Source organism: Myotis davidii, unplaced genomic scaffold, assembly GCF_000327345.1.
Source record: "Myotis davidii unplaced genomic scaffold, ASM32734v1 scaffold370, whole genome shotgun sequence".
Taxonomy (NCBI): Eukaryota; Metazoa; Chordata; class Mammalia; order Chiroptera; family Vespertilionidae; genus Myotis; species Myotis davidii.
This window is the reverse complement of record NW_006288615.1, coordinates 6,441,889-6,461,906: the sequence shown is the minus strand read 5'-3', so window position 1 is coordinate 6,461,906 and position 20,018 is coordinate 6,441,889. Positions and strand designations below refer to the sequence as shown.

Genomic DNA, 20,018 nt, shown 5'->3' with positions numbered 1-20,018 from the left:
AAGAAGAAAGAACAGTTAGACATATTTAAATGATTTTTAAAAATCAGAAGAATATTTTGTGACAAGTAAAAATTACATGAAATTCAAATATCATTATCAGTAAATAAGGTATAATAGGAACACAACCTCACCCATCTATTTACATATTAACTATGGCTGCTTTCATACCACAATGACAGAATTGATTAGTGTACAACAGAGACCTTATGGGCTAAGCCTGAAATATCTGGCCCTTTTGCTCACCTATAGTGTAGAGCAGTAATGGCAAACCTTTTGAGCTCGGCGTGTCAGCATTTTGAAAAACCCTAACTTAACTCTGGTGCCATGTCACATATAGAAATTTTTGATATTTGCAACCATAGTAAGACAAAGATGTATATTTTTGATATTTATTTTATATATTTAAATGCCATTTAACAAAGAAAAATCAACAACAAAAAATGAGTTCCGCGTGTCATAGGTTCGCCATCACTGTCCTAGAGCAAGGCTGTCCCAGGCAGGTTGGGGGCAGCCTGGGCTCTGAGGTCACTCTCGGGGCTCTGGAGAGGGTGGACCCCGAGCTTGCTCACAAGATGTGTGTATTTATCAGTGGCCACAGCTACTCTCTGGGCAGAGAGCCTGGGGGAGCTCTGCCAAGCCCCACCCTGAGAGGGGCCCCTTGTCCACGTGGAGAGGGACCGTGAGGCTGGTGAGATGGGGTGGGAGGTGGGAGCTCTTGAATCTTCCTCCCACTCAGCCAACTGGTTTGCTGCTGAGAACAGAGCTGACGCCCCAAGATCTCTTCTGAGAAGTTTGACCCCAGGGTTCAACTTATTCAATTGAAGAAACAAACGCGTGCTGAGCTCCTCGCGCGTGGGAGCGCACTATTCAGCGGGGAAAGAATTTCTTCTTATTCTCTAATTTGTCTGCATGGTGTGATACCAGGGACACGCGGCCCTATTTTAGGGACGAGAAGGCCTTTCATTTCCTTCACTCCAGGAAAGCCGCTCTCGCGGGGCGAGTCCTACCGGAGGCTGGACATACAGGAGCTACTGTCTCTGAGGGCCAAGGTCACTACTCCAGAAAAGTCCAGCTACAGAGGCGGCATTTAAAGAGAATCTATGGCACACGGCCCACCAGACACCAGAAGTTCTACTTGGGCCACAGGAAACGTAGCTCTTGGGGAAGTCTTGTTCTCTTAAAAAATGAGTATGCTGTCTCTTCTGACAAAAGAAAGTCATTTAGTAGCACTTATCCATCACATACGACCTAAAGCTATTTCACCCATGAGCTTTATGAACTTTGTAATGGCCTACACAAATACCTAAGAACTGTGAAAAGCAGCTCCACCACATGAAAGATGTTATGCAACATAAAATTGGTAAATGTCTAATTAGATGTCAACAAAAACTAACGTGATGTTAGTTAATTATTAGATATAATATTCATGAAAATCACATTCTAAAGAAAACTGTAGGTGTTACTGGTTACTTTGTAAGAATCTCTGAATATTCATGATGATTAGGGAAATAGAAAAAAATCATAAAATTGGATTATTTAACTAATTTATGAAGTAGCCAATCATTTTGGAAAGCAAAATTAGAAAAACAGTTTTAAGTATTTCTTAGGAAACCATTCTGTTGCCCGTGGGGCGCGGTGCATTTTTATGGGACTTGTGGGTATTTCTTAGGAAGCCATTTTATTGCACGTGGGGCGTGGTGCATTTTTATGGGACTTTGTGGGGGTGCCCTGGGATGCAGAACTGCTGGCCATGGGGAGGGCTGGTTAGGGCTGATGCTCCGTTTCCACTGGTCCGTGGGAGGGGCTCATTAGCTCCGCTTCCCCGGACTGACTGTTGATTTCTCTATTTGCTCACCTCCATCACCCACTCATTCACTCACCCAGTTTTTTCATTCAACAAGTATTTCATGTACAACTATCACACCTTTATTGAAATACCATTTCCAATCCTTTGAAGTGGGGGGAAGGCAAAATAAAACGGGGAAATGGCATACGTGTAATGTTCTGAGTCTTTGAATGTGTTCATCGTCCTCGATGAGCGAGAGGTGGAAATAACAGGTGGCCTGTCTGAGTCTCCTTTTCCTCCTCCTAAGACCAACCCCTTCACTACTTACGTACTGTCTGCCTGTGGCAGGGAGAGAGCTGATGAAGCTCAGCCCGGGTCAGTCTCCTCCCTGTAACTGCAATGAGTGAGGACACGGAACTAACGCCCCCAGGCTTCGTGATTCCCACTGTCCATGCCCCTTCGTCCATGGGAAATTGGGACAAGACAGTCCTTCCTCCTGTGACCTCGGCCAGTTATCCCCGGGGCTGGAACGGTGCCGGGCGAGCCACCCAGGTCATGCAGCAGACGGGAGGAAACTCTGGGAACACAGACAGCGCCTTACAGCATAGGAACCAGAGGCGCTTCCCCGCCGAGTCCCACCGAGACTGCCGTCCCCGAACACAGACGCCTGTGGAAAACAGACTGTCAGGACAGGGTGCCTCCCTCTCTCCCGGCGCCCAGAAAACTCCGCAGCACAAGCAGACCGGCACACGCCGGGAGCGCGTCCTGAAAGACACCGAGAGGGAAGGCATGCAGGGAGGGCTCAGAGCTACCGTCCCAGGGCAAGTGCTGGGGAGCAGGGCAGGGATGTGCAAAATCCAAGGGAGAGACGTTTAGCTGCTGCTGACACCAGTAGGTTCTTTCAACCTATGACTCTGAAAAAGGCGCCTCGCTGAGTGAAAACCTGTGAGCCCAGATTTAGCTGAGCAGATCATTCAAATATCCTGACTTTCGTCACGGCATCCTTGTACCTGGCGTTTAGAAAATGACTCTAATATGAAGTGGCTTTGGAACAAAACAGGACATTACTTGCAGTTTGATTTTTATAATTATTTAAAATGTGTGAACTAGAAAACAGAATATCTGATTAACATGACAATCCCATGTAATGAAACACCGAGGGTGACAGGAGTCTACAATGCCGTGACTGGCCATGTCAGCCTTTGCCCAGCTCAAAGGGCCTCCCGTTTCCCGTTTCCCCTGACACAGCTGGTTTGCTCAGCCAGTGACGTGTCTAATTCACAAGTGTGCAATCTGGTGGAGATTCAGAAAGTTATTAACCACTCAGCATAGCCACTTCGAATATTTAAGTTTCCCACTCACATAAGTACCTTGTATTTAAAACTGGAAATTTCCAAGGTAATACAGCACACAACAGATTAATACCTGTTAATGTTACACCAAAGCAATAAAAAACCGCCTTTCTTTCTGCCAATGAATTGAGTAAACGTTGCCTTGCTCCATTCCTGCCCAGCAAGGCTAGACAAACACTGCCTTCCTGGGGACGGAAGCCGGGTGACGGTTACTGTCAGCTGTGGGGAGAATAAAACCCAGATCTGGCCAAAGGTGACAGACACCATGCAGGTGTGAGCGCCATGTCACCGGCAGGTCATCCCAGTAGGGCTGCTGACAGATGCAGGTGTGCGGGGTGGGGCGTGCACGCGCAGTGGGGGCACGACGGGGCGGGCAGAGGGGCCTGGAGGGGGGGCGAGCACACGCACCCAGGAACTCCCCGCTGGCCGGGCAGCGCTGTACAGACAGGAGGGCTGGAGGATGGAAGTAAACAGCAGATTTTAAAAGTCTTGACAAAAAGGGCAACGCATCCCAAGTCAGGTAATCAGATACTTTGGGTTAGCGTGGCAGCCAAAGTGTTGTGCAACAGTTAGAAGTCGATGTTTTCAGTGTATTTGATAGATACAAACGCAAGTTTACAGGAAAGAGAAATGCAAGATGATTGTTAACTTTAAAACACTATACTTCCCCAGCATCTTTGAAATATGACTATTTTCTCGTCATTTCTTTCTAGGTATTCCTGGAAGAAGGTGTGAGGGGATGAGGCAGAATGGTGACAAGGTAAACAACACCCACAAGAGCAACCAAACCCGCAGTCAAACCCCAGGTTAAGAAAGCACGGAGGAGTGTTAATCCACACACGTCCACGCAGGGAGAGGGAGCGGCAGTGCACTTATTTCTAGCAGAGGGTGCCGGGAGCAGCCTTCACGACACACAAGGAGCTGTCGGCCTGCGGCTGCTGGCCAGCCAGAGCCCTGCAGGGTGTGCTGGGACGTGAAGGCTGGTGTGGCCGCAGACTGAGCCCCAGAATAGCATCGTGACTCATTTCCAGGCACAGGCCATGGAAAGCCCGCAGCACAGGGCCACCGGGCCAGTCCTGGAATGTGCATGACCAAGGATGAGTCACTCAGCGACGTGGGGGACAGGACAATACAAGGAGGGGACAATTCAGCCTCCATGACTGGGTCCCTACTTGGAGTTCCAACAGGGCCTCCTGGTGTGAGCGCCACAGGGCCTCCCTGCAGCTCACAGGCCCAGCACCCACTGGCCTGCAGGCGGGCCCGTGCAAACAGGAAGCCAGGGGAGCGTGAGCCAAAGAAACAGGGCTGTTCCCCCTCCTCAGAGACGGAGGAGGCCGATCATGCCCCAAAGCCTTCCAAATTGCTTCCTGGACACACCAACCAGAGAAAAATATTTTTTAAGAAAACAAATGAAACCCCAAATGGGGAACAATTGCTGGAAGAGGAGGAGGGACCCAAGAGACCAATTTGGGGGCCCTGAGCTTTTGAAAAGACCCATTCGCTAGAGCCTCCTTCTTCCTAAATCCCTCTTTTCTATATAACGCCTGAAGTTATGTGCGACAATGCTTTCATCAGTTGAGAAGTCTTAGCAAGTCAGTGAATGAAAACCACTGCTGGGCTCTGCTCCTGGGAGTTCATGTGGGAGAGGGTGCGTGTCCACACATTCACTCAGCCGTGGATGACACACCGGGAAGGAGGAGGAGGAAGCAGGGACGTGAGAAGGGGAGACAGACCCGGCTTCCACTCTGGGCGAACAGGACTTGGGGCGCAAGGCCACCGCGGGGAAGGCCGAGGTCAGAGCAGGATGGCCCCTGCAATCAGAGAAAACAGCAGAGGGGACGAGGCTGCGGCTTTGTTTCATCTCCAAGGCACACCGCATGGTACAGTCACACAGAACCACCTTTTACAACCAAACTGGTAACGGGCATGCACTGCCGGGGGCGGGAGACAGGACGGTCAGAAGGAAATAAAGACGGTCCCGGTAACTGACAAACTACGGTGGGGACCACACCAGGTCTTCCAAATCTGCACACAGGCAAACCAGATTTCACTATTTTCATCGGCAGCAAGACTACGGGGGCGTTGAACGTCTTTGTAATTGGAGTTCTGATTTTTAAAGTTTGGTGGGAAAGAGCTCAAAACCAAGAATTTGCGGAGATATCAACCTTTATTTTCTGTAGCGGAACATTTCATTGGAAATGGTCTTTGGCGTGGCCTCCTGGGTATTCGCACAAAGCAGGCATCCACAACTCACCACAGACACGGCCAAGTCAGCGCTGTAATTCTGAGACCAAGGGTCTAGACCAGTGGTTCTCAACCTTCCTAATGCCGCGACCCTTTAATACAGTTCCTCATGTTGTGGTGACCCCCGATTTCATTGTTACAAATTGAACATAATTAAAGCATAGCAATTAATCACAAAAACAATATGTAATTATATATGTGTTTTCCGATGGTCTTAGGCGACCCCTGTGAAAGGGTCGTTTGACCCCCAAAGAGGTCGCGACCCACAGGTTGAGAACTGCTGGTCTAGAGGTTATTGCTGGGGGATACTACTCTATAAATTAATGATTTCCCCAAATAAAATGTTTTACCCAAACGAAAGGACCCTGGGAGAGGAAGTTCTTTGCTCCGTTTCTGTGCTCCAACCAGACAAGAACAGGGCCGCCCTTGAAGGTGGAGTGGTCCCGTTCAGGTAGCTGGGTGGCACCTTAAGATGCCCGCCACCCCTTCAAGGCCCGTAACTTGTGCCTGCCCCTCCTACGCCTTGAATAAGTGGTACCAAAATGACCTGAGCAGGCAAGTGGAATTCTGGGCTAGACAGGAAGAAACTGCCTAATATTTAGGGCAAATGGTGAGACGTGTTCCAGGGCTGAAAGCACAGGGGCCCACGTTGCCATGTGGGAAAAAGTGCCTACGGACACTGCATGGTCCAGTGCGGGGTTTGCTCCGACGTGAACAGCGGGAGATGTTCCTTAGAGAAGTCTTCAGTGCTACATGCTGCACTGATAGCTTCCTGTTATTAAATTTAAGTAAAATTCAAAAGCCCAGCAACGGGCGGGGAGATGCTGAGGGCGGGCGAGTGACGGGTGCCGGGCAGCGTGATGGTGGGACACATGCCCCAGGGAAGTGCCGACCAGCCTTATGCTTCCAACGGCCAGCTCTCACTGTGACTTCACCCCGGGGATGTGGTTACTTCTTTTACATGAATGTGAGTGAGTCAGACACATGCTGGGCTGTGGTGAATAATTCACTGGTGGGCACTGGGTCTCTACCACCATCTTCTACTTGAGAGCAAGCATCTCCACTTGGAGAGTGAGCAGGAAGTTTTCTGAAGGACAAAGTGCTCTTTGTAATAGCAAAAATTCCCCGGAGTTAAGAAAATGCACATAATACCCACAAAACTCTTGAAGTGTTAAACCCCATCAATAGTTTAACACTCAATAAGGTGTTAAAACCCACCCATATTTTGCTGCTTACAGCTCACTCAAAACTCTTGGGGGAAGAAAGGTACAGAGGCTCGGAGTGAGGCTGGAGTGTTGATTACTACAGGGGGTGGGAGGCAGCGGTGGGCGTTTGGAAAGTGAGAGAGCAAGTGATGGGGCTGTCAGCAATGTCTGCCCCTCCCGCCCCCCGCCCCAAAAGAGGCAAAAGCAGGAAGAAGGAGGGGACCAGGCATGACAGAGGCGAGGAGACAGACTCCTGTGGCTCTACCTGGTTACTTTCCGCTTATTCTATCTTTTCCCCCTTCTGTTTACACCTGAAGGTGAGCACACTTCTCAGTTATGACACTTCCTGGCAAAATGAGTTTCTCCCCGTCACCCGCTGCACAGGGGTATCGGGCAGGTGGACCTGTCTTCTCTTCAGGACGTGAACGCTAACATTTGTGATCCTCCTTCCTACACGAGCTCCGTGTTTGCTGTGACCACAAACCTGACTTAGGACAAGCAAGCCTCACCTCCCAGGGCCCTTAAACTATTGAGGACTATTTGCCTATCAAAACGGATGCACATCCGTGGGAAGGCACTCTGCTGTGTAGACCTGTGGATTTGGATTTGATTTTCTTGCCACCAAGTTTGCATGCACCCTAACACTAATTCTGTTAGTGTTAGGACAAAGTGCTCTTTGTCCTAACACTTTCAAGGAGAGACGTTCAAGCTTTCTTATTTGTTGTTTCCTTCTGATTAATTCTAACTACCGAACAGCCACATAAATACTTCCTTCCATTGTACCCAGCTGACCAGCACAATTCATCTGAATTAAACATATCATACTAATTACTGATCAACAACCGACTTTATAATCCACCCAAATGAAAATCTGTAAAGAAGATGTTAAAAGAGAAAAGAGCGGAATTCACACACACGAGGTTGCATGCTACAGAACCTGTCGTTTCTGGAGAGAGGATGTGAAAGATTTAAATGGAAACGAACCAACTTCTCCTCTCTGGACGAGGACACAGTAGAGGATCTGCCGTCACCGCTGTAGGTGGAGTTCTGGGCACCAAAGAAGACATAGTAAGTGATGCACAGTTCCTTACCTTCATCCCCAAAGCCCGCCTGTCCCGGTCAAAGGCAAACACAGAGCACACAACCACACCACATCAGCCCTCCATCCGAGGGCCCTGCCACAGAAATTCTTGGCCACTAGCAGTGGTTCTCAACCTTCCTAATGCCGTGACCCTTTAATACAGTTCCTCATGTTGTGGTGACCCCCAACCATAAAATCATTTTCATTGCTACTTCATAACTGTAATGTTGCTACTGTTATGAATCGTAATGTAAATATCTGATATGCAGGATGGTCTTAGGCGACCCCTGTGAAAGGGTCATTAGACCGCCAAAGGGGTCGCGACCCACAGGTTGAGAACCGCTGCACTAGAGGCTCTGAGCTATTGTTCACGGTCCAGTGTTGACGTCTCCGTGATGCCCTGCAGTGTAACTATTATTGTTTTTCACAATTTCCCACCTCTAGTATTATATGTAATTCCTTACTAAATCTTATGATGGACCATCTGTCACCTGCTATCTAAACTTACAGTATTACATACCTTCTTAGCTATCTAAAGCTCCATGGATGCAAACTCTGCAATCTTCCTTCAGGCCAGCGCCCTGAGGGCTCCCGCTCATCTGGAGAGAGCCACCCCTTCCATCTGTGAACCACTATCCACAGAAAGCAACTGGCCTATAGCTGTCATTGTGGTTTTACGGGATATACACTCTAAAAACTCCCCAAACCAACCCAGAATTTAGATGGGGAGGCGACTGTAAATGCTACAAATGCAGGCATGAGGTGGGGATCAAAACCATCAAGCGGTCCCCCTATGGAGACTGAGTTCCCTGTAGAATGTTTCCAAACTCCTACCTTCAGCCTGGTCATTTACTCCTTCCCACACTGATATTCCCCACATCTAAAAGCTTCCCAACCCACCCAGCCTTTCTCTAAGCAGGGGTCCTCAAACTTTTTAAACAGGGGGCCAGTTCACTGTCCCTCAGACCGTTGGAGGGCCAGACTATAGTTTTAAAAAAAAAACTATGAACAAATTCCTATGCACACTGCACATATCCTATTTTGAAGTAAAAAAACAAAACGGGAACAAATACAATATTTGTATTTGCATGTGGCCCGCGGGCCGTAGTTTGAGGACCCCTGCTCTAAGCTCACCCTCAGTGTGTGTGTGTGTGTGTGTGTATGTGTGTGTGGGGGGTGTTCTGCCCCGGATCTGCCCAGCCATGCTGCTTGCTGCATTAGATGTAGGTTATTGGTTCTTCAATCATCATACTTCTTGATTACTTATTAAATCAGTTTTATATCCAATTTTACTCTGCGGTGCACAGTTTTACAATCAAGTTCTTTTGTATTTCTAGAGGCATTACTTAAATCTTAATAACGCATAAAGCAGACTTTTATTCCAACAACATAAAAACCAGAGATTAAAATATTTGGCTGTATTTGTAGAACACGGAGCCTGATGTCCCCTTGTCCTGTCACAAAACGTGGCAACCACACGTGTGGGATGTTCTAGAGAAGAAGGTGATATTGGCCTGAAGTTAGACTAAAGAGCTTCTACAGCAATTTCCAACTCTCAACGATGAGACTTCGTGATCAATGAAGGTGAACCAATGCACTGAGAGTGAAAAGCTGCAAACGAGTCAATACAGCCCCAAAGGGCAGACTGGGGCCCTCAGAGACCCTGTGTCTCTTGTTCTGAGGGCCAGCTGGGCACAGGCTGCAGGACACGATGGTGGGCCACGTACTCTGTCCCAGAGTGAACAGAAACGTAAAGAAACACGTAACAGGCTGGAGGAAGGCCACAGGAGGTCTGTGCAAAGAGCACGTAAGTAGGAAGGCGGCCTGTAAGTGGGAGGATGCTTTTCTTAGCCTGGAAGGAGAAAAGCGGACAAGAGACGGAGTATATGCAATCCCTAACAGGCAGGAGGGGAAATCTGATCAGCCGTTTCAGAAAGCTAAGGTGGGGTTGGGTGACCCCTTTGAAACCTGACCACAGAACGTAAGTCTACTTATGACATAGCTTAATATAATTAAGATAAATTCAAAGAAATACTATGTTACACAACTAGTAAAAGAAAGTGAAGCAAACATTAATTACAGGAAGAGTTTACATAATATAATGTACGACAGATCTGCAGCAGGTCATGAAACAATTAAAAATGTAGGCAATTTAGCCTTTTGAAATCCACAGAGACCTCCCTGATAAATGCCCAGGCCGCCCCGGCTCCTCTCCCGCACTCCTGCTTGGTCATCAACCCTTCCACCCTCTCCCCCGCCCCAGGATGGCTCCCTTCTGCTTCCAACCCTGCACTGTGAGCATTCCAACGCTGGTATCCAGGAAGATACAGGCTCTGCCCGTCTTTAAAATTATAACTAGAAACGTGGAAGGGTGGAAATGTCAAATTTCAGTATATTTGAAAGCTGAACATACATAATATACACATACGGGGGCCATAAAATAATGAAAGAGCTAACCTTTAGTTCTAGACCTTTTAAACCTAGGGATTCTTACCAATATGAATCTCTTACACTATCACTTAGAATGTCAGAAGACTAACATTCTGAGACTGTTTCCTAGTTGAAAAACATTAGCTCTCATTCTGTCATGTGCTGGGGGTGGGGGGGTGAGGGGGGGGGAGAGAACCAGTGTAACACAGAAACAAAAGCAGCTAGATTGAGCAATATTTTTTAAAAGCTTCGCAGCAACCTGTTTGAATTCTGTGCCATGCGAATGTCCTGTACTAACCCTGCCAGATCTTCTGCTCAGGGGCTGTGATCCGTACACCTCTCCATTGTAACCATTTGTCTGTTTCAGTGAAGAAAAGAAGACAGTGACATCAGCACACAAATGAAGGCAGATTACAGACAGATACAGATCAGCAAGGAAGAACCAACCAGGTATAAGGGGAGCTGGTGAATGAGAGCCCAGGGCAGCCTCCGCCTCCCATCTGCTCCTCTGCACCCCAGGAAAGTCCACTCAGTGTCACTTTAACTACAGGGCATCTGAGCCTTAAGGCAAAATCCCTCCTATGGATGAAGCCCATGGGCCTGGGCACAGTAGCTTTCGGGCAGTTTCTTCTCATTCCCAGTTCGATGGCCGTGCTGCGGAAATCCCAGCACGGGGTTAGTCCCTGAGAATCGTGGCCCATTATGACGTTTTATTCAGAAAATTCAGATACAGCTTCTATTCAATCTATAATGAAATGTAAAAGTTCGTCATGGAAAAATAGCAGGACACATCCTCTATCCTCTACATTCGTTTTTCATGCATCCAGTCTTCCTATTCCCCCCCACTCCAAAAATAAAATCTGAGGACATATTTCATAATTTGTCCTCCAGGAAAATGAGAACGGTCAAGTTCATTATTGCCCGCCGCTTCTCTTCTCTGCTCCCGGTTCAAGTTCCCCTGACCCAACACGCTGGGCTGTCTAAGCTGCGCTCATTCATCTACGAGGACGTGTCTGCTGATTAACAGCTGTCAGGTGACAAAGACAGACCAGCTCTTGTGACAGAGAAAGGAGGGGCAGGGCACAGAGCAGGCAAGAAAGGCGGGCGATACCAGGGGTCAGGGACACGAGTCCAAATTCCAAACAGAAGCTCTGTCATGTGACCTTAAGTTATTTAATCCCGGACCCCCTCTCCCTGGGCTGCGGAGTTGTGCACAGTAACGTATACTTCCCAAGGCCACCATGAGGATCAGATCTGATTAAAACGGGAGGGGAGGCGTTTGCCCATATTTTGCAGCCACATCATTAATGCAGAATAAGTAAACGAATTTCCGGACAGATTATAAATCCAGATTCACGGAACCTTGACTATAAAATTATGTATTTACTTCTGATAGGACCAAAGAAAACCCCAACAACAGACCAACTTGAAGTTTCTAGATCAGAGTTTGTAGAAATCGCTCAGCATTTAATTTGAAAACTCTGGGGGAAATATTAAAATTTCTGAAATAAGTTTAACAGAAAAAATATTTAGAGATGGGCAGGAATTTTACTCAGTCTCATTTCTTCTCTCAACTAACAAAGAGTATGTGATCCGGAAACCCGTGTCAGGGACTTGAATATTTCAGACCTCGGGCGCATTCTCCTGCTATCTGTTTAAAAGCTAGTTTCTGGGAAAATGTAACCATGAAGGGTAACATGGATCCACTCCGGGTAACCTTTACTGCACTATCATGAGTGAGGAATAAAAGCGGTTCACATATAAACACGGCATCGCCGCCGCTGCCGAGGGAGCGCGGGCTGCTGTAGGCAAGTCTTCCTTTTGGTCTCATTCTGTAACGGCCAGCAGCACGGAGCAGAGGGTGGGCGGGGGCCGGGCAGTGGTCCTCTCTCACCCATTACCCTTTTTCTTTCGGCCTTTCATGACCACGCAGGGAACTCTTACTTTGAAGGCTTTGGGGAACACTCACCCTTTTCTGGTGGAAGAGAATTCTGTCATGGGGGATATAGTGCTAGGACAGATCCCCAAATCTATGGGCTCCTAACCACACCTCTATAGTGACAGGCACTTGGACCTTCTGAGAGACACCAGCCATGCTCCTCCAGATGGTTTTGTGTGTTGTGTGTTGATGGGTGGGGCTGCTTTATGTGCTGTGGTAGGGTCAAGAGAGCTGAAAATCAGAATAAGAAGTCCACAGACAGAACTTCCTTAAGTCAGACCTCTGATGTCCAACCAGCCTGTTCTACGGAATCGTTTCCCTCACTCTGGGCTGTGCAGGCCACCTGCACCGCGGTCACCTGGGCTGCCTTTGAGGACCGTGGGCCCTGGCCCAGGAAATCAGAACCCAGGGGCCTGGGAACATGCATTTTGATGAGCTCCCCGGGGTGAGTCTTACATGCAGAGACATGGGGACACACTGCTAGCAGAGAGGGCACTGGGCATACACAGGTTAGCATTTTCTAAAAGAGGAGACGACACAAGAATTAATGCTTCACCAGAACCCATCGCTCTAAGTCGTGACTCGTGATTAGTCAGGAAGTGCACAACCACCGCTCAGTGCTCGCAAAGCACCTACGAACTTCACATTTGCCCACGCGAGGCTCAACTGTCAGCTTTTCTGATGAACAATGTGAGATTATTATTCTAACGAGGCAAAAGACGGCTCGCCTTCAAGGGCATGAGAGATGGGGAACAAAAGAAGAAAGGCAAAATCAAAACTCCTGCGCGCACTCCCCGACGCCCGGAATTTGGTTGTGAAAAGGAGTGAAACAGAAAATGAGAGTGAGCGCCAGAAGGTGTTCCTGACTGTCACCAACACATACACGCTTCCGCGCCACTGGGCCGGGCCCCAAATGGAATTCATTTTCAGTTGGAAACAAAAAGGCGAAAAATCTAGAAAAGTGTCACCAATACATTTAATGACTTAAAAGAATAGAAAGGTGGCAAGAATGGTCGTGTCACAGAAAAGCTCTCGACGCCAGTGTCACTGTGGAAGGTGGCCCGGGAGACGCTGGGAAGAGCGCTTTTTTAGTCTAATGAGGTGCTTCTCGCCTCCCACTGTCCACAGCAGGCCCCAGTGGCTGGACCTCGAGGCTGGGCTGGACCGAGCATCTCCTCGACAACCCACCCCCGGAGTTCTCCTGCCCTTATGCGGAGACAGCAGCCCCACTAGGAGGCTCCAGGGATCCTGGGTGCTAGGTGGGTGGATGGCATTATCAACTTAAAATAAAAATACCTATTTTTAAACACAGACATTTGCTAAATAATTTGGAAATGCAATAGAATGAATAAAGCACAAATGCTTCTAAAACGGTTCCCAAAGTGAAGGGTGTGCGACCCGCTCTCAGGACCGTAGTACGAGCCAGGCTCATGCCCAGCGCACTTTCTGGTGAGATGGGATTTTCTGCCGTGTGGTTCACGCTTATGGGCTTCGGAAAGCAGACAGCACAGAAACTCCTGGATAGACGTAAGAGAATACTTTTGAATTTGAACCGAAAGCCTTCTTTTTGTTGCTGGAACTGGGGTTTTTCTGGCAAAGGAGCCCAGTTGTATGTTTCATTTGAATGGACACAGATTAGAAAACAATGGACTTTATGAGATAAAATGACCTTAAATTTAATATTTTAAAGGAACTACAGTTCTTGATCTGATTTGAGTTCCTTGAAGGCAAGACATCATCTTTTCCCTTGGGATTCAGAGCTGCTGGCACAGTGTGTGGGAAAAAGCTGGTGCTCAAACAGTGTGTGCATGCCAGTCTGGGCCCAGAGCCCGACCAGGTGGGTTAGAGGGCGCCCAGGGGGCTTCAGGGAGAAGACCAAGCACTCTGGTCTGCACCCGCCTCTGGCCCACGGCCCCCAGGTAGAGACTGGTGGGTGGCATGTGTGTCTTTTCTGACAAAGATGCACTCGGCTTTTTAGACAAACACCCATGAGGTTAGTGAGGACACCGCTGGTTATTATCTGTCACAGGACGCCATTAGGATCACACGGCAAGTCACCCCAACATCTCACCCAGCCGTAGGGACCCCCAGACTCCAGGTCAGGCTGCGACTGCCAGAGTAAGGATAGACCAGGAAAACAGCAGAAAAGAGAGGGGCCAAGAACCAGTTAAAAAACCAAGTAAGACGTAACAAAAACAGAAAACAGGCATCTTAACAAAATTATATTTTTATCATGCTTTCTAGGAGCTCATGTATTTGCAAAAGGAATTACGTTAGAATGACAGCTACCACAAATCCCATAATCTTAAATAGAACTTCCACGGCAGGTGTTGCTGTAATTCCTAAAATCTGAAGCAGTTAGAGCAATTTTAACTCCTCCTCTAAAATCTGCCTCTGGCACCTGCAAAGAAATGAAACAGTGTAGCATCTTCACAATTTACTGTTAGAACAGCTGAATCAAAGGCATTTTTAGTGCCCTATAATAAGTCTTTTGGTTGCCATGGTGACTTAAAACAAGCCTTCTGCTCTCAGCGGTCCTTAAGTCACACATGGTGGCTGCATGGAGCCCTATGACCACCAGCAGTGAGGGGCAGTTTCAGCCCTTTGGTAAAGTAAACTGGCAAATTAATTCAATGCCTTAAAAACACAGTTCCCCTACTTCACTTCCCAAAGCACACAACTTTTTCAAATATAATTATGAATATTTTTGGAAAGTTCAAGGAAAATATGTTGTTGTGTTTATCAGCCACTAAGCAACCGTGATGAAGAGATTTCACCAAGTCGACGAAAAGAGCGTTTCCTGGAGGCGAGCAGACGCAGCCCCAGGGGTCCAGGCGGCCCCACTTCCCACCCGGCGGCCTCCGCAGAAACATCACTAAGAATGACTTTCACCGACAGTTACTGAACCTGAGATTCAGATGCGGCCGGGGAGCGTGTGTGCAAATAGCACGACTGGCAGCCTGCTCCTTCACACGCGCCTTTATCCCGCCAGCCACGCCCAGCCAACTTCACCAGGATGTGGCAGGTTTGTGATGTGGACAGACATACAAAAACACTGTGACCTCCACTCTTGGAGAAAGACACAGTCCAGGTGCCTATGCGTGTGCCCCTCACTGCTGGTGTAATCTTTCTACAGCAACCAGGAGACACCCGCCATTGCATAGATCTGAAATAAGTGCCTTGTCAGTTGGATATTGACTACAAGACTACAAGACTACAAGGGGTAATGAGCAGGACATGTGAATGCAGGGGTGAAAAGCGAAGGACTTGGACATGACTGAACCATGCAGACTCAAGCATTCAGGTTACTGACCCGCAGGCTTCCGCGACTACCCACTGACACGCGCTCATCTTCATCAGACGCCTAGTAAGAGAAAGGGTGAAAGAGCATGAAGTGACAGTGCAACACGAAGCAGCCCACGCCAGCTCTCGACCGGAGGCGGCTGGCCGGACACCACGGCAGTGGGGCCGACTGGCAGCCTCCGAAAAGCTCTCGCCCTGAGCCGAGGTCCAAGCCAGCTCGGGCTTTGTGCGCCTCTGTTTACAGCAGGCTGTTTCCAGATAATACGGCTTTCGATTGGTTTTATTAAAGTGCTGTTATTTACTTCACCGGAGTCTACGACGACGTAGCCTCGATGCACATTATTTTGTGAAGTGTTTGTGGGTATTCGATAGCAAAAGAAGCATTAAAACTGTTACGAATATAGTAATACTCAGAAATTTCTCAAACACTCTCCCCTCCCCAAAGTTAGGTCAAAATGCTAAATGCTGAGTTCATAGTCTTTGTTTAGGTAATATCAGTATTAACTTCTTTAATAAACATCATTGAGGTAATATACATATATATTATAGATATATATATTTTTAGTGATATATATATTACTAAAAATACAAATTAGATTTCCATCCTAACGCCTAAGTAGTGAATGAATGCAGTACTAACCGAGGTGTTCCTTCTGGATCTGCGCGAGCAGCGCTCACTGTCTTCCTACCAAAGGAGGAGAGAGCGAAGGAGGAGAGAGCGTGAGGTTAGAGACAGACACAGGGAGGCTTCGACAGTCCAGCTGCGCCTCCGCACAGTATTCCTGATATAAATGGCACACATTTCCTCTGCCTTTGCTTAGAGGCTTCACTTAAATTGCCGGCGAGAAATGTTCTCTTCCAAAGGGGGGTACTGAAGCACGTGAATAATTGGCATATTTCATCTTGGCTTTCAAAACAAGTGTGTGGTGGAGGGGAAGCGAGCCTTAATTTTTTTCTAACCTCTAAAGTCTGGTCCATGTCAACCCACCCACTTTTTTTCCTTACATTCAGAGCCTTGCTCTCCTCCCCTTGGGGGTCAGAAGAGAAACCATGTCCGTGAAAGAGCCATAAGGACGCACGCTCTCTGGTGTACTGTGTGCGTTCCCAGATGCAGTTTCCACACCGGGGCACCCTGAAGCCGGCACGGAGCTGCTCACAACGATAACTAGCAGCCTTTCTCTTCCTCGGTGGCACAGAAACCAACGACCCCTTTCAACGGTGTCCTGAGATTGGCTACAAGGACATCTGCCTGTGCCACACAAGCCTAAAATGATGGCTCACACATTGTGAAGGCTGTAGTTCACCATTTTTCAAACAGTGGAAGTGTGCGCTCCTTGTATTTCCAGGACTGCCTTTCGTATTTTATGCAGGCACCTGCGATGTTAGGAAGAAATTTTACGTTTCCTTAGATTATTTTATGTATCAGAGATATTTAGCAGGACATTTCCACACTGGCCAGATTCTCAAGTGCTAAAGGTATGTGACAACGACCAGGAGGCTGGTGACAAGGACAGGAGGAGGGGGCACACTCAGGTGCACGGATGAATGACGGGAGAAGCCATGTCCTCTTGGGACCGTGGGCCACCCACACCCTCCTGGGAAGGTCCTAAGGACAGGGTAGGGGCGAGCTGGCTCTCAGCTGACATAGGAGGATAGAGAAGCTGTTCTAGGAAATGGTGAGAAGGTGCAGGAATGTTTTCACCAGAGAACAGGGGTTTCAGTGGGAATATCGGGTGAGGTGGGGGCGGGGCAAACATTGAAGGCAGGTAAAGGTTGGAATGAGGGTAACAGGCCAGCCGACAACAATAGTGAGAGAAGGAAATGGAGCATAATGGGGCCTCTGGGTTCCAACCGGAGCCCAGGAGGGAAATGGGTGAGTCCTCACGCCTGGGACACACGCCTGGCCCGAGTGTCCGTAGTGGACAGCACTCTGCCCCAGGCGGCCAGGGGGCGTCGACCTCCACAAACACTGGCCTGGACACTCCAGGAGTCAGCTGCACAGACCAGACGAAGGCCTGACCAGGGCCCTCCTACCCAGGCCTCCGCCGGGAGGAAAACAACCAGGCCAAACGCAAGAGGAATGGCAGGAAACCTCTGGGGATTAAATTATGATGCAACAGGAATCTATTTATGTAATTAAACTGTGTAATAACCAAATTATAAACCATGCAAGTTTCTTAAAATCGTATCCAAGGCCTACCATCCACTGCTCGATGTCACCCCATTTCGTGTACAGCCCATAATATTTCTACGGACAGAAAGGAAAGACAATTAGGCGAGAAGGGAAATGGTAAATGCAAAGGGAGCTGTGTGACATGCATTCCCAAGCTGCTGCCCAGGCCACACGGTGCGGGGAACACGCCAAGACGAAGCAGGAGGCAGCGGAGCAGGGACACACCCCGCCCACCCGCTCCCACCTGCAAGCCCAGGGAGCCAGGACGATGCATTCCTGGGGCCCAGGGGGCCTAGAGACCAGGATGGACACCGAGCCACAGCACATGGAGCCCCTGTACTGTTTCCGAGGGCTCTCCGCCTTAGAAATGTAGCGGAAAGGGGGCCACTGTGATCGCCCCCCGATTTCTGGCGCACTTGTTCCTGCTCTCCAATATAACTTACAAACTTTGGGTGTCTTTACAGCTACGGAGGGGGAGGCCTTTGTACAGGGAACAAATAATGTTTGCAAGTTACGTTCTGGTTTTCTGTAGCGAATGCCTCCATGTTTCCACCTGGCTTGTCTAAACTACAGTGGTCGGTCCAAGTTAGAAAAGCAGACTCAGACCGGCTGTCCCTGTACTAAATACAATTCCAAAGGCAGGGGGACCCCAGGTACAGTTCAAAGAACGGGGTTTTACTCTTCTCTTTGCCCTGGATTTCCAAAGAGAAAATCAAGGAACAACCAACCACACCTCTGTAACGTCGATGTGATTTTCCTCTTTACACAGTAAAACCTTCTCATCAGAAGGGTAAACAATTGGTGTGAGAAGTAAAACGAAGTGTTGGGGTTATTTTACAGGGACCGCCCCACCTGATGCTGCTACAGTGGGTTCAGTCTCCGTTTCTTTCGAAGGGCGGCCAGGTTTAAGGTCCCCAACGGCCTTGCCCCTTTCGCTTAGAGGTGGTGTAGATGGAGAACTGGAAGAGGAAAAATCGGGTGTGTGTGTGTGAGAGAGAATTTAGCAACGCCTTAAAAACTCAACCAGTACAGAACTGCAGTATCAAAAGTACATGAGCCAAAGCTTTTTCTCTAAGTGATGTGCCTTAGACTATAAATCGCGACAGGAAAGACAATTACACACTTCCCAGTCATGTTTTAACATCAAATTAAGTAAGATCCAACAGCTTGAAGCTGTTGTGCATTCAATTAATATTAGCCCAACGCTCACTCCTGGATTCCAGGTAAGTGTAATGTAATGCCATCGACCTCCTTTATCTTATGGCTTAATTATGAAGATAGAAAACGGGTTTTTTAAAAGGAGAAGGGCCTATATAAGTTCACAAAATATGATTTAAATCCCAAAGGTAGTCTCTGTGATCAGTTTTCCTATTACTCTTTTTGCCAATACTACATCAAGTCCTGCACACTCCCTATTGCTCTTTTCGTGATAAAAACGAGAACCAGTATCCAAAGCTTTCCATCTAGTTCATGGGTGGCCTGACAAACAGCGGCAGTGACTCTCGCTGTGTCTCCGCGTCCTCCCGTGGAGGGGGAGACCCCAGAAACCAACAGTGAGTGCAGTTGCTAGTTGCCCTGGCGCTACCTCGCAGGCCAGCACAGTGGACTCCAGGAAGCACCCCGAACTTCAGAGGTGAACTAGTAGTGTTAGCCGGTGAGTCATGCAGGGGAAGGGAGGGCCAGAGGAACGCGAAAGGTGCTTGGCTTTCAGAAATAGCTTTGATTCCATAGAAGAGAAGCCGTCACTCCAAGCAGCCGAACGGGCTAGAGAGCACACTCCCTGCCTCCTTGTCCTCATCCCTGCAGTGACCTTGGACCCATCTTTATTATACAAATGTGTCTCTGCTTCTACGCGTGCGCGCGCGGAGGGCCAGTTTCACTCTGCATACCAATTCCCATTCTGGCCAAGTTCTCACGGTGGGTGAGTGAGAAGAAAACAATAGTGAGCTCAGGCGAGTAGCGAATGAGTGAATCCAGTGGCAGCCGACCGTCTCTTGTGTCGGTCTGAGGACAGTCATGCCTGCTCTGTCGGGTACAGCCTGGGTTCCCGCCCTCCTTTCACCTGCCGCCTTTGCCCCGAGACTGTACGTGTGACTGGCTCTAGCTTCAGGTCACATTTTAATTCTCAGACCCCACAAAATCTAACAAAGTACACAGAGATACTGGTGCCTACTTAACGGATTCCTTTACCCTCTCCCGGGTGGTACTGATGCAGACGGGGATGGGGCAGGACGGGAAGGCATTTCAGGGCTGTAGGTAGTGAAGGAACTCAAGGGCGGCACTTTAAATAGTGTGTCGAAAGGGCCCCCACGTCCTAACCTTTGAAGTTAAATGTAATTATTAACTGCTCTAAAAAAAAAAACATAGTTGTTCTTTACCTAGAAAGTGAGTAAGTGTATAAGAAGAAACTATAGGTGTCATATGTAACAAACAAAACCCATTTATGGGGGGACTGTGTACATGTTCTATAAACTCCCAGGGAACCTCTCACTCCTTTTGTTTCCT

At 48.3% G+C, this 20,018-nt stretch overlaps 1 protein-coding gene across 26 annotated transcripts in view; it reads right to left on the bottom strand.

Moving 5' to 3' along the window:
- LRRFIP1 (leucine rich repeat (in FLII) interacting protein 1) overlaps positions 1 to 20,018 on the bottom strand; it is a 78,355-nt gene that overhangs the window by 38,402 nt on the left and 19,935 nt on the right. For 5 of the 26 annotated variants that reach the window (XM_015561911.1, XM_015561912.1, XM_015561892.1 and 2 more), the window contains exons 4-11: positions 17,541 to 17,588; positions 15,981 to 16,025; positions 15,351 to 15,401; positions 14,109 to 14,147; positions 10,397 to 10,456; positions 7,572 to 7,634; positions 4,872 to 4,949; positions 2,388 to 2,453 (exon numbers count right to left, since the gene is read on the bottom strand). The exons of 4 other annotated variants lie outside the window; for them this stretch is intronic. In XM_015561911.1, coding sequence (XP_015417397.1) covers positions 2,388 to 2,453; positions 4,872 to 4,949; positions 7,572 to 7,634; positions 10,397 to 10,456; positions 14,109 to 14,147; positions 15,351 to 15,401; positions 15,981 to 16,025; positions 17,541 to 17,588 — 450 coding nt within the window. Of the gene's footprint in view, positions 1 to 2,387; positions 2,454 to 3,546; positions 3,592 to 4,871; positions 4,950 to 7,571; positions 7,635 to 10,396; positions 10,457 to 14,108; positions 14,148 to 15,350; positions 15,402 to 15,980; positions 16,026 to 17,540; positions 17,589 to 20,018 lie in introns of all 26 variants that reach the window. 17 more of the 26 variants (XM_015561907.1, XM_015561908.1, XM_006760484.2 and 14 more) reach the window with 14 other exon arrangements.